Genomic DNA, 14,734 nt, shown 5'->3' with positions numbered 1-14,734 from the left:
TTTGGCAATAGCAAGTATTAAAAATTGATAAGTAAAGCGAAATTGGGGCTAATCTAGTCTTAATAATCAATCGATAAAAGCTTATTATTTGAATGAAAAGTATTTCATTCAGCTTTGAATCTTTATTATTTCTCCCTCTCTCCCTCTCTCCCTCTCTCTCTCTCTCTCTCTCTCTCGTTTCTTTTTTCTTCTTCTTTTTTCCTTCTTTCCTCCCTCCGTCTCTCCTTCTCCCCCCCCCCCCTCTCTCTCTCTCTTTTTCTTTAAGCGCTTACAACATCGGATAGAAAGTCAATATAAATATGTTATTATTAAAATTATTCTGCTGATCTAAGAAATGCTTTCCGACTATGCACACTGATCTCAAATTTCCAGGATCGCGCTCCTTATTGCCTCTGTCCCAAATTTGTGCCTGCGGTAATGGATCGTAATCAATTTCGCTGTGTCCGATGTGTCGGACTTCCTTGTTCGAGCCATTATTAAGTGCATCCATTAAATATCTCGCAGTATTTGTAATGAGTGCATAATGGCAGACCAAGTTTTGATCGTTTCTCGATAAGAAACCCGATCGCCATCTAAATGATTGGGGAAACGAGCGATTGACAATTGACAATTGACAGTTAAGTCATTAAATGATCGTTAAAATAATATTGATAAATGGTTTAACGATTTTACATTTATAATTATATGTACGGATATGATGATTTAGCGATCGGCAAGAGTGTAAGAGAGAATAGAGCGGGTAACGGCTGGCACTGGTCGTACGTATTTGAATGAAAAAAAAAAAGAAAAAAAAGAAAAAAAAAATACAAGAAGAAGAAAAACGTCTCAAGGTCAACTCACCTAGAGTACGAGTAACTCTGTACGTTTGCATGATTATCGGATTCGTCGTAAGCGTGCATACGTGGATGGCCATGATAACCTTCCGGATGGCATCTCCCGACCTGGGAGTCATCTAGAACCATCTTAGCGTGGGAGGGATTCGATCCCCTGTAGCATGCCCCACCCCTCATAGCACTCATCATCGCCAGAGGATTAATACTGCTCGAGATTAATTTGGTAATCCCGTGGTGTCGCATAGCTCGGACGAGAAGTAATCTTAAATCCAGTGGATCGATGCCAATTTGCGAGCCAACCGCTTGGTAAAAGCAGTCGTTATGATTAGAGCTTTTCGTCGGTGGAACACTGCCGTTATGGACGATCCAGTGGCCAAGCTGCGACAGCCCAGTCGCTCTCGAGCTCCTTATAAATTCTATGTCAATTTCCACTTTTCCGTTTGGCTTGCCGAACATGTGAACTATCCGATCGTTTTGCCAGACGTTTAAGCGTCGATGCAGGATCTTGCTTAGTATGAAGGCGTGAAGTAAACCGGCTGGACCGTATTTTGATTGATCGATGATGTTATTGAGTGGCCGAGATTTGCCGTTGAGGTTCCTATCAATTCTTTCCGCGACTACATTGTTGGAAAAGATTAGTCGCTCGTTTTTCCGAAGCGCGAAATCGTCGTAAACTTTAACTCTCGTACGCATTTTTTTCTTTTCTTTTACCTTTTTTTTTCCCCTCTTTTTTTTTTCCTTCTTTTTTTCCCTTCTTTTTCTACTATTAGTTTTACTTTTAATTTACAAATTTCATAATTATATTGCTGCTACTACTACTACTACTACTACTACTACTACTACTGCTACCACCATCACCACCACCACCACCGCTTATTACTATTAGTATTGTTCATTGCGAGTGAGTGAGTTTTTGCAATTTTACTTGTCAATTTAATTTAATTCGGCTACATTCTATGCCGTTTGGAATTTGAAATCTAATACTGGAATTTTGATTCTCCAAAATAACCTAGAAATTTATTTAAATCGATGACTATCGATGCTTTATATGAATTTACTTAACTTCATGGGAATATACAATGATTAGAGGGATCCCAGTGTCGTTAGGTTCTTGTTTTCTAGACTTAATTTATAAATGACATTTTATTTTACAAGTTCTATTAAAAACTTGCGAATAACTTGGTTGCAAAAAAAAATTTTGTTAAAAAAAAAAAAAAAAAAAACAAAAAAAAAAAAAAAAAAAAAAAAAAAATAATAAATTGAATAAAATGCTTTAATCATATTTATCGAGATAATAATAATAATAATAATAATAATTAGCATTAATTTCCTTTATATACTGAATTTCAACACTAATTCTTTACAAAAGTAACATTATAAAATATATATATATATATATATATATATATATATATATATATAGTATTGTTTATTTTATTATTTTATTACATAATTATTTACAAGATATATATTTATCCAGTAGTTTTCATTAATTTTATATTATTGAAAAACAATTCTGGACGATAAATGTATTTAAGAAAAACGTTTAAATACGAAAAAATTACAATGTAAAAGCATCTTCATCGTACATTATTTTCAAAATAGGAAATAATTTAATAAGCCGCGATAACATTCCAATAAATATGAAAATTCCTTTTATTAACATTAGGCTTTTGGATAGAAAGTGCAGACAAAAACATCGTGTTTCTCATCGTTGTGTTTCTTATAAAAATGTTTCATTATTATGAGCAATTCGTGTATCTTATATGGATCTCCTATTTTATTTCCGTTCAGCCACTCTTGCATCTTTGGAAGCTCATCTGTATCCGCATCCAAATCTTTAGCTTTAATCGCAGTCGTTACTTGAAAGTTTTTACTATCGTTCAGTACTTCCATTTGATCCTGTGCAGAAACCGTACGCAAAGCCAAGTGGGCCAAGTAGTTTTGATCGGATTGAGAAAGGAAGCCAGTTTTCCATGTCCCTATGGAATAATTTTCCACGGAATCAGTGTGCCCGGTGGCTATTGAGTTTGACGCGTGTCCTCGAGGATGTCCATTTTTTTTCAAAGGATGCGACTCTCCGTTTTGCGACAAATTCAGTATTATTTTAGCATCGTTTGCAGATTTTCCACGGTACTTGGCACCACCCAGTAAATCTATTTGAAAACAAACAAAACTTTACGTATTTCGAAGATTTTTAAATGGGGGTTTTTTTTTTTCTTTTTTTTTTTTCTTTTTTAAATAATCTTCGCGAATTATTCACATTCGCGCGCAATGACATTCGTTCGAAGCAAGAAATGTAATGTCACATTTATAAGACTCGGTAACAGCAGTATGCTTATAATATATTCAATATCAGTTTTCATATTATTTAAGAATATTAAGTAATTACTTTATTAATTTCGTGTGTGTGCGTGCGTGTGCGTGCGTGTGCGTGCGTGTGTGTTTTTCCTACAAATTTTTCCTATTTTCACACTGCCATTAATGCGTAGAATCGTATCTCTAAGTTCATATTTCATAATATATTCAAATATTCTTTAGAAGAGAAAAAAACAAACAAACAAACAAATAAACAAATAAACAAGCAATATATTGCAACTACTTGGAAAAATTGTTTCTCTTAAATTAGCTTAATGAAACATTTTATTATTCTATTAGAACATTAAATATTTGTGTGTAAATTTTCAAATATTTTCCGACACAGTGACTTAGCCTCACAATCGATTGTACTTTAAACAAAATAACAACGAGCATTGCTGTAAAGTCAACATTACATTATTGCTGAATTCCCAAGATTTTCTTATTAATTTCAATTATTTTCATGATTTAGCTATATTGTAATTACTATTAAAATAGATAAAATCTTGGTATGGTAAAAATATTATTGGTTGATTTGTAAAAATTTATTCAAAATTTAATCCTTTTATCTATAGATTTTCATATGATGTATTTTTTAACGATTATAATAAAATTATAAAATTGTTAATTCTAGTAATTGCACGTTCATTGATAAATCGTACGAAGCTTCAAAATTTTTTATAATTTCGTATAATGATGAGTTTATTTTAAGTTCCATTGATATTGGATTCCGGTTTACGTATCAGTTTATATTGTCAAGAATATAAAAGGCTAAGCTGCTTTGAAGAAAAAAAAAAATATAATTATAAATATACTAGTTGTAAACATTTTCTTGAATAATCTTCACAATCTTTATTTTCCCGCGTACTTGACGCTCACAATTATCATACATACACTATGTCTGTCGCTCATTGTTTATCATTATACGTGATAATAAACAAACAAAAAGAAGAAGAAGAAGAAGAAGAAGAAGAATTCAATATTCTTTATATGAAAATTTCTAACCGAAATTTAACGACGGATTATTTTTCCAAGCAAAGTTAACGGCAATACGTTTCTTCTTAAATTGTCTTCTCATTCTTTTTATTACCATTTGACGCAATACAATAGCTTCAATGCCAGTTTGCACGGCCACGGCGTCAAACAAACAGTTATTTGGATATTTATAAATAATATTTGGTTCTAGGCTATTGTTTAATCTATAATGGCCGACGCGTGAACAATCGTTCTCTATGTATTCGACGTTAATTTGTAGCTTTCCTGAAGCTTTGCCAAAGGAATGTATCAGACATCCTTTTGACCACACATTTATCGATCGTTTTAAAAATGCGGCAAGTTCATTCAAATGCATCGATCCAACTGGTCCATAGTACGTTGTTGAGTCTTGACTACTTCTATTCCATTTCTTGTAATTATAAGGTCGCTCTATTTGTCTCATTTTAGTTAAAAAGTGATCTTTGCGATTTAATCTTTTTTTTTTTTTTTTAATTGAGATGTCAGAGTTATTTTGATATATATGGATTAAAAACGTTTTCTTTCTTCTTCTTTATTAAATGTATAGGTTAGCATAAATTTTGAAACATTTCTCCCCAATTAGACTATGAAATTTCATTACATTACGACCTTATAATTTATAACGCACCATCAACTTTCCAAAAAGTGTTGATTTTCATTATTCAAAATTGCAAAGGAACTTAATATTATACTGCACGATAATTTAATTTTTTCATTTCGTAATTTTTTAAGTGCACGACTGATCGACCGAGACTTTTAAGGCTAGAACTATATAGATCTGAAAATTTATGCAATAATTATAATAACTATAATTATAATACATTTATTAATTAAAGTGACGCAATTAAAGGATATTATAGAGAAAATAATGATCCGTTTTAATGATTACAAATATTTTTTAAACTTTTAATTAAATCGAACGATAAAAATAAGAGGAAAATATTTACAGTTTAGGGATAAGAAGAAGAAGAAGAAGAAGAAGAAGAAGAAGAAGAAGAATTATAATAATTGTTAAATGTAGGTATTGGCAAATTAAAAATAAAAGCTAAATTCTAAGCTAAATTAAATCTAATAATCCTATGTGTATAATAGTTATAAATAAACGAATAAATAGAAAAGGAACTTTGATAGCACAATATTATCTCAGTTGAATCTAACTTAATCATTTATATTTTATTTAATTAAATAATTTTGAAATATTATCCAATACATATATATATATATATATATATATATATATATATATATATTGAAATTAAGTTGTTTTTGGAGAGAAAATTGTACTTATCCCCTTAGATTATCGTTAATAGCGATAACTTGAATAGTGATAAAATAAAAAAATCGATCGTTGTTTGTTTACAATTTGACAAATAAAATGAAAAGATACAAGAAAGAAAAAAATAAATAAATAAATACAACTAAATGTAATTGGTAATATTAGATAGATTATTCTGAGTTCTTAATGACAACGAGCGAGATAACAGCTATTAGCTACAAGAATGGCTATTATTATTAACATATATATACTATTACTGTAATGTATAATTAAAATAATGCAAATTAATCATCGATTTCCTAATCGTTCTATAATCCAAGGGGAATGAATAATAAAAGCTTTTGTAAGAAATTAATATTAATATAAATTATATTTACAATCGTGTTATTTACAATGTTGAAAAATTTATTAATTACATTAATTAGTACAACCGTACCATGTTGTAATCAATTGGTACAAGCTCTCTTGAAGTGATAAATCAACATTACAATTAATATGATTTTTTTTCTTGACAAATTTACAACCAAATTGTAAAATGGATTCGCATTCATCTACATTTCCCAATAATATTTTACAACTATTAATTACAGATATCATTTTATCTTTTGTAAATGCATTACAAACAGCTTTATTTATTATTGCTTTCCTCAAAGCATCGATAAAGCTTTTCAAACATTCTAATGTTAAATTTTTGCCAAAGGACATCATCAAATACAAAAGTGTCTTTACCAGCATCAAATAATGATGCGTATCCTTTGATTTGCTCTCATCGAATGCAAATAGAATATTATTCACAATATCGATTATGCAAACGGTAGATCCTATATCGCCTTTGTTAAGGCTTTGGGTAATCGTAAGCAACCACGGTAATAAGGAATATCCATTTACAAGTATCATACACGGCTTTAACAATTTCGTCGCAGACCTTATTATTTGAAGAATAAGATTCTAAAAGCAACGAGCGGTAATATTAATGCTTATAATTTTATGGGCATTTAATATAATGAAAGACAATTGTTACCTTCGATTGTATATCGGATAATGTTGAGCTGTGAAAATCGAACAACATTTTAAATAAGACACATCTTAATGCAACATCCATGTCGAGATCGCTTTTCAAACCATCGGAAATAACTTCGAGTATCCAATGCCTATGCGCTTGATAGTCAATTTCCGAACTATAATACAATTGCAGCAACTCGGGTATTGTGTTAAGATCTAACGCTGATTTAGCCATAAGAAAGGATTGAAGGGTAGAGTAGAGGGGGTTCAGAGGCTGAGTCATGATAAAGCTTGTTCGAGCCAGAAAGGTCGCCAGGAAACCGTTAAGTCGTATACTTTCCAATGCCAACTCGTTTCGGAAAATTCCATTGCGCAACGAATCGATGAAATTCATCCACAATAACTTTTCCTTTGAACTAAAGAGTCAAAAAAGAAAAAAAAAAGAAGGTAAATGTTATACAATTAGTAGGAGTATTAAGAATCTATTATCTCGTGTATATATATATATATATATATATATATATATATATATATAAGTATGTATTATTTAATAGACCTTGTAGCCTCCAAATGGAAGTAAAATCTTGAAAGAACGGTAAATGCTGCTAAACGAACATCTTCGCACAGACTACTGCAGGCAATGATGGTCAGGGCCAATGCCCCGCTGTGTATCACTTTATGACAAGCGATTACATTATTGTCTGCGAGTAATTGAGTAAACACTGGCAAGTAGAATGCAGGATCGTACACTTGATCTCCAATACAAATTGTATTTGTAATATTGCACTAAACATAATTGAATTAAGTAAGAGTAGTAACTTTTTAATAAAATTGCCGATACATTGCGCGTAAAATATTAGGCAATTGAATATACCTTTAAATCGCGTTTAATTGGAAAATTTTTAATTGTACTTGTAACTAGTTCTGGAACAAGTATATCTAATACTTGAGACGTTGTGGGTTGACGCCACAAGGCTGTGTCCATTTCACCTTTCACGCTATACTGAAATGCAGCGGCATTGCTCCACAAATAAGGTCGATAATGATCTAATTTTATTCCATTGTTTTCGTAATGTTGAAGAATCTGATTTGAAAAGAAAAAAAAAAAACAAAAAACAAAAATTTACTTTTAGATGGATGTAATTTACAAGAGCGGACAATAAGGACGGAGATATGTTTGAGGTCGATTGTTGAAATAATTATTCGGTAATTTACCTTCAAAAGAAATTGATCGCTCGTATCTAATGTTGCATTATACGAGGCTAAATAAAGAGGGATATGTTTTATCAACATTATCGTATTATTTTTCCTAATTAAGATCCATAGTAACTCCGTGAGATCGTCTAGGTAATTAAAAATATTTTATTTAAATTAAGACGTATGCTCGAAGAATGAATAATATATAATTTCTCTTACTCTTAATGTTTGCATTGCTCAACATAATATTCGTAAATTCCGAGTGTGAAGTGGTCATGTCAAATATAGTTTTAACATATTCCTCATTACCATTATCTTTATAAGCAACACTGCAAGTTGCAACTAAAGCTTTCAATAAAAATGCCTTATTATTGTTGTTGTTGTTGTTGTTGTTGTTGTTGTTGTTGTTGTTGTTGTTGTTGTTGTTGCTTTCTTTTGTCACTTTAAGGCCTGATTTTAAGCTTATCCGAATGAATTGACACCAAAAATAATTCTTGCTCAGTTCTTCAAATTCAAAATTGTCCTCTAATTTCAAGGTACCGATAGAATCATTCAGCGTTTTACAAAGGAATTCTAATTTTCCAATATTTTTAGAATCCCTTTTCAATGACGTTACCGTTACATGAAGAACTATCTGGACAAAATCTTTTAAACTATCTGGTTTTATTTTTAAACCTTTCTTAAACACATTTGCAAGTAATTTTATACGCTCTTCTTGAATTTCGTCTAACTGATTGCCATTGGATAAAATCGTTTCACACACTTCGTCACATGCTTTTTGTTCTAAAAAAAATTTTTTAACAATAATCTTCCAAGAATACAATTGAATTGAGAATATTTTTTAAATTAATAAAGATCCGTTACCGAAACTATTGTCAATTAAATATGACACTGCATCTACATTCTCCATTATCCACGAATAATCGTTGGATTTTAATCCAGTTAAAAAATTGAGAATATCCATATTATAAATATTACAGATTTTTTTAAGAAATTCTTTGTCCCATTTATAATTTAAATTACTTGATAATATTGAAAAAATTAGAGACTTGTGAGAAATAATGTCTTCGTTGTCGTTTGCATAATTGATAAATGTTGGAATTAATTTAGAATTCCTTTCAGTCAGTAAATTAAGTATCTTAATAGTTTTTGACGTTATACCAGTTTTTATTATTGCCGTGAATGTCTCTGAAAACAATTAGATAATTATGTAATTTTTCATAAAACTTTCTTTAAAATATTGTTTAAAGGATTGATTTGGACTATTTACTTTGGTCGATAGATGCAATGCTGTGAGGAAATTTTAATAGATAAGTATAGATGCTACTTTCCCATAATTCTATATCTTCTTTACATGTCATTTTCAATTCTATCCAATAAGAAAATAACTTTTTTAGCAGATTATCATTTATGGTGGGAAACGAACCTCTTAATTCCATTCTAACTTCTTCTATAAAAAATTGCTCTATCAACTTGTGAATCATAATTCCCCAAATCGACAATTTTGGAATCTTATTGGAGATTACAAAATGTTCTTTCGGTAACTTCATAATTGTAGCCAATAAGCCGATAGAGACTTGAATATTTAATTGCAATAGCTGAATTAATTTTAGATGTGCCTGTACCTCTTTTTGTAAATTACTAGCTTTTTCTACATTAATGGCATGCTTCAACTGAACGATAAACTTGTCCTGATAAGGTTTCATAAATTGCGATAGTATAGACTGTTTGTTTAAGTCATAAAATAAAGAACAAATGTCTACAAATAATACTGTAATCATATTTTCGGCCGAGCTATTGCTATTATTTACATAAACTCCATTAAAATATTGTAAAAATATTGAATTTTTGAAAATCCAACCGGCACAATAACTAATTAAATTTGTTGAAGCCATTTCTTTTCTAGCCGCAATTTTTATGAGCGATAATAAAGTATCTGTATAGACTGTCGTATTATTAATTTCTGTATTAGCTTTCTGTAGCGATTGCGTCAGATAAAAAATTATCATTCGGAATGCAGCTTTTATTTCAAAATTAGTTGGCGTATACTCCAATACATTCTCATTAATTTCAATATATAATTGCATTTCGTTGGAATATACTTTATATGTTTGATCGGAATTTAGTAGCAATCTATTTATGCTCTGAAAAATACTGTTTGATTTGAAAGGCTTGCTCGTTGGGGTTATAAGAGCATCGTTCGACCAACTGATAAAGTATCGCTGCATAGGGATATTCAACTCTTTTACCAAATTAATAAACGAATTTGTTGATATTTGACAATGAAATAAATGTGTCAAAACAATTGATATGTAACGTTCTATAATAGATGAAGGCTTCTTGTTTAAATTCTCTATTGCGGCATACAAAATTAAGGATATTGAAGTAACCGGTAACATGGAAGATACCAATTTCACGTCATCAAAATTTCTTTCGCTTAATTCTAGAAAAACACAAATATCCAAAGTCAACGATATTAAAAGCATGCCTAACGTAAATTTATTTATCACTTTATGCGCGATTTTAATTAACATCTACGTACCTTTAAATATCTTTTCTTGTACATTTATATCAACTTTCTCTCCAGAATTTCGTTCAATTTCAAATATTAATGACGCATACTTATCATTATGCTTAAACACACGTTTAATGATTTTTGTAATCCAATTAGCAACTTCAACCTTCTCAAGACTTTTGAAATACGTGATGCCGTCGATCCAAATTTCAATCTGATCATTATACCCTTCAAATATTCCAGATTTCTCTAACAACACATTTATCGTTTCACGTATTTCATAATCCAAAGAAGTATCTTTATTTCCAATTTGAGTGATTAAAAATGATAGAGCACTGTTAAAAATTTCCTATTAAAGTAGCGAAAATTAATTAATCCCTTAATTTAATTTGATTGCAATTCATAAATAATACTCAGAGAAGTAAATGTATAATACCTCATTTGGTAGAAAGCTTAATATATTGGAAAATAAGAGAATTTTTATAGTCTTGACTTTCATAGTAATCAATTCCTCTGTTGTAAGATCTTCTATGTTAGAGAAATTAGTAAACAATACGATACATTCTTTTTGTATATTTGGAGAACTAGTTGTTAAAAAAATTTCAGGACAAATTTCACAATAAGCTTGTAGAAGATTTAGAATTGTTTGTAAATGATCTTTCACGTGAAAATCTACATTCTCTTGCATTTCAAGATTTCGCTCTTCTACATTGGAGGACAATGTTTTAGTCCATAAGTTTATAATGGAGTCAATATTTGGTATATGCTGTAATAAAAAATGATTATTTATTAAACCATATTTAAATTACATGTTGTGGAAATTTTTTTATAACTATTTAAACTCACTTTCAATATGTGTTCTGAAATAATGCCTTTGTAAGTGGAAATTTCAGAGACGCTAAACTTCATACTTTCAAAAATTGATACAAAATGTTCAACTTTCTTAATCATAACTAATAAAAGATTAATAATTTCATGATGAATTATGAAACTACTATGCTCCAAGGATGGTATTATTGCTGTTTTAATAACGACAGAGGGTAATATTAAATTTAAAATTGCATTTATAAATTGTATTTCTGTCATATCTAAAGAACAAAATCGTAAACAGCTTTCTATGTCAATGTTACTAATTATCTAGAAAATATTAAGAATTAAGTTACATTAAAAGAGAATTATAATGAACTTTTTGCAAATTTTCTATTTAATAGATGAGAGCTCTGTATGTATAAACGAAACGAAAATCTCAATTAAATTACCTTGCTAATAAAATGTATGGTATCGATCCATTTTTTTGAAACTCTAGGAACTAAGTAAGACTCCGTGCGAATTAACTGTAATTTAATTAAATCGGGACACACTGTTAAGATTTTAATTATTAAGTCCGACTGTTTCTCGTGTTCCCAAGGCTTATCCAGATTTTGTAAAAGTGTACTAATCAACTGATTGTGCTTATATTTCGAATCTGTTCCAAGAGTTCGATCGTGAAAAGCAATACCATGCCTTGTAGAAGTTAATAGAGTTATTAAAAAATCATGAACACAGTTTACTGTAATCTAAGCAACATAATATTATTAAAAATTTGATAATATAGTGGAGAAATATTTAAATAAAAATTTATATACCTCCTTATCTTCTGCATCGATACATTCTGTTACAAATTTTTGTTTCTTATGAGCTTGACTAGACCAATTCTTAGGACCTTTCCAATTGTATAAATTAAAAATCTCTTGAACAACTGTAGTTGAAAATACATGTAATTTTACAGTTTTAGTTATTGTAGGATTTTCTAAGACATATTTTTTAACAGTTTTTAATACGAGTTGAACAATGTCGGAATAATCGTATAGTAAACCAGAAAAAATACTAGATAGTACACCGCGTTTCTCAAGTAACGCTCGAATGTCAGTTGCATTGCCCTCGATCAAAAATGCGAGTATAAAATATATAAAACACGTTCTCACGCTCTCACGATCGGTAGGCTTAGAATGGGAAACTAGCATTTCAACGAGCTGCGAGTGCAGCGATAAATGATTTAATAATTCGCGCGGTAACTTTCCACCTAACGAAACAATTGCAGCTAATAATTTTAGAATAATTTTACGATGTTTCGCCTTCCCATGACTAGAGAGCATCGAATGTATCGAGACAAGATGGGTATTAATCAAATGACGGCATGCTTCTTCAGCATTTGATTGGTTCTGTGGAAATTTAGCTAATATTCTAAAAAAGAAACGAAGCTTTTTAATCATTGCTATATAAAGAAAATGCATAAATTATTTCTAATTAAAATTTACTTAAATTATTTTATTAAGTTATTAATTTCTTATGGAAATAATAATAATATAATAATAATATAATATAATAATAAATTCAGGCGTAAACCTTCGTTAAACAATAACAAAGATTTTAATTTTAAAATACTCACTTCATTATAACAATATGCATTGCTGAAAATACAACGCATGTATTGTTGATATTCTTCTTCTCCGATATATCAAGTGATTTCAGAATTTCAAGAACAGTACCACCCGCTCGCAAAAACTCTGCCGCTAAATCCCTTTTGCCATTTTGATGACATATTGCGACAAATTTATTAAGCATTAGAAAATCTTCCGATGAACTAAACGAATCTCTTAAAAATTTCCCAGTAAACCTATCGCTTTCCTCTTTAGAGACTACAATGTCATCCAAATCTTCGTTATCCACGACATTACTGCTATTCTTATCATTTTCCATAGTACTCTCAATTTCCTCGCTTTTTCCTTTTTTCTTAGGTTTCACATAAACATCATCTAATTTACGCTTCCTCTTTTCTTTTCTATTTATACTCATTTCAATATTGTCATTCCCTACCTCAAGACTTCCAGATTCTGAACATATCTCCAGATTTTCATTGAAAGAAACTTTTTTCGTCATTTTTAATTATTATTATCTTGAAAAAAATTTAAATTCCTTTTTATAATGATCACGTACGCACTCTTACTCCACTCTTCTTATCTATAAATATTATCAAAGAAATTTTTAAATCTCACCAACAACCCTCTGCTTAACGACTAAAAATATTTTAATAAACAAACCGATGCATTTGCTAACGTTCTTATTCGTTTAAAAAATAACTTGTAGTACTCGATCGTAATATACAAGTGTTATTCCAATTATTAACGTGGGCTCCTTGCGAACCACGTGCTATTAAACTTCAAAGCATATTTGAAAATATCAGAGAATAAAATTAGAAATGGCAAGACTGGAAACTCGAAGGGACTGTTCGTCGTGATAAGAAGAGTAAGGAAGATGAAATTATTAGTAGAATATTGTGTACCGCAGATGGCGCACTTGGTGCATTCGATTTCATGGAATTGTAAAATTTTCAAAGATATTGTAAATTTGAAAAAATAACGGTACATTGATAATTTACATCGAATTTAATTACTTTTTTTCACTACTCTATAATTTAATTTAATAAAATAATTTAACTAAAAATGATGCATTTATTATTTATTAGCTGCTCAAAATGTACATCAACTCATTGACTTTATTATAGACAATCACTTTTTATGATATATAATAGGGCTCATAAAGTTGAGATATTTTTTTATAACAAACTTAATTACCTTAAACGCTTATCTTCTGCCGTACACTCAGCGTTAATCATAAAATAATTTGTTCGACAAAACAGATGTCATTGATAAAATACCCATCGATGAAGTTGCCCTACGGAGAAATTTTGTTGAACCCCGACGAAGCGTCATTATTCATTATTGAAAGATTATTGTAACTGAACAAATCTTATTCGCTAAAAATTTGTATATTGCTAGGAAGGTAGAAAGGTAGGTAGGTTGCTGTTATAACGTCCACCCTCCCCCAACTCCGCCCCCACTCCCACCACAACCCCATCAAACACTTGCCTACACCCGCCTTAAGTAAATGAACTAAATAGTTGTTGAGATTTGCTGTCATTAAATGTATAATAAATTTACACCAAAATAAGTGGCTTAGCAAAAAAAAAAATTCATAACAATTGTATATAAAATAGAATATAGATTGTCAAGTAAATGTAAAGGAAAAACTTCGTTAGAAGCTGAAAAAGCGTAAATCTCTTCTCACATATAAATAAAGTTATGCTTCATTATTATAACGAATAAGATGTGGTTCAAGATAACAGATAGAACGATTAATTACATTCATTATGTAATTTAAATTGAGTTTGTTAGTTTAAAAAAAAAAAATAATAAAATATAGATGCAGCCGATTGAACGTAAATACGAACGAAAAATTTATTAAAAACTGAACTATTTAGAATTGGAAAAATATGTATTTAAAGTACGTAACTGCAATTTCCAAAATATTTACAACAACAACTAGTATATACGTAAAATGTATGAAAATTTCTATCAAACAGTAGCAAAAGATTATGAAATGAATATTCGATATTTTTTTCGTTGCCAATCGTATTGAGAGCGTTCCAACTTTATTTTTAACTAAATGTGAATAAATAGTTATTAATATTTATTACATAAAGTTATTATTATTTTTCTT

The 14,734-nt window shown here is 29.9% G+C and overlaps 2 protein-coding genes across 2 annotated transcripts; both read right to left on the bottom strand.

Moving 5' to 3' along the window:
* Positions 1–258: 258 nt before the first annotated feature.
* LOC105364410 (uncharacterized) lies at positions 259–1,526 on the bottom strand. Its single transcript, XM_011502323.1, has 2 exons — positions 841–1,526; positions 259–572 (listed from the first exon to the last, which is right to left on the bottom strand). The coding sequence occupies exons 1-2, from the start codon at positions 1,524–1,526 to the stop codon at positions 269–271; spliced, it is 990 nt and encodes a 329-aa protein (XP_011500625.1). The 3' UTR covers positions 259–268.
* Positions 1,527–2,498: 972 nt separating this feature from the next.
* LOC105364409 (nucleolar pre-ribosomal-associated protein 1) lies at positions 2,499–13,132 on the bottom strand. The gene is made up of 17 exons (XM_011502322.1): positions 12,624–13,132; positions 11,821–12,418; positions 11,455–11,751; positions 11,042–11,332; positions 10,632–10,961; positions 10,223–10,544; positions 9,542–10,123; positions 8,951–9,451; positions 8,545–8,868; positions 8,111–8,463; positions 7,900–8,068; positions 7,699–7,826; positions 7,358–7,567; positions 7,040–7,269; positions 6,503–6,899; positions 5,910–6,429; positions 2,499–2,989 (listed from the first exon to the last, which is right to left on the bottom strand). Exons 1-17 carry the CDS (start codon positions 13,112–13,114, stop codon positions 2,499–2,501), a joined length of 6,234 nt encoding a protein of 2,077 aa, XP_011500624.1. The 5' UTR covers positions 13,115–13,132.
* Positions 13,133–14,734: the final 1,602 nt, after the last annotated feature.

Source organism: Ceratosolen solmsi, unplaced genomic scaffold (assembly GCF_000503995.2).
Source record: "Ceratosolen solmsi marchali unplaced genomic scaffold, CerSol_1.0 scaffold31, whole genome shotgun sequence".
In the NCBI taxonomy this organism is placed as follows: domain Eukaryota; kingdom Metazoa; phylum Arthropoda; class Insecta; order Hymenoptera; family Agaonidae; genus Ceratosolen; species Ceratosolen solmsi.
This window is presented reverse-complemented; position numbering and strand designations above follow the sequence as displayed.

Bases quoted from the DNA above. Each gene is read 5' to 3' on its own strand.
- LOC105364410 (XM_011502323.1), bottom strand. From the start codon at position 1,526: ATGCGTACGAGAGTTAAAGTTTACGACGATTTCGCGCTTCGGAAAAAC. The intron at 573-840 runs GTGAGTTGACCT...CCAATCATTTAG, and splicing joins CAGAGTTACTCGTACTCTAG to ATGGCGATCGGGTTTCTTAT.
- LOC105364409 (XM_011502322.1), bottom strand. From the start codon at position 13,114: ATGACGAAAAAAGTTTCTTTCAATGAAAATCTGGAGATATGTTCAGAA. The intron at 11,333-11,454 runs GTAATTTAATTG...AATATTTTCTAG, and splicing joins CCATACATTTTATTAGCAAG to ATAATTAGTAACATTGACAT. The intron at 8,069-8,110 runs AGCAACAACAAC...AACAACAACAAC, and splicing joins GCCTTAAAGTGACAAAAGAA to AACAACAACAACAACAATAA.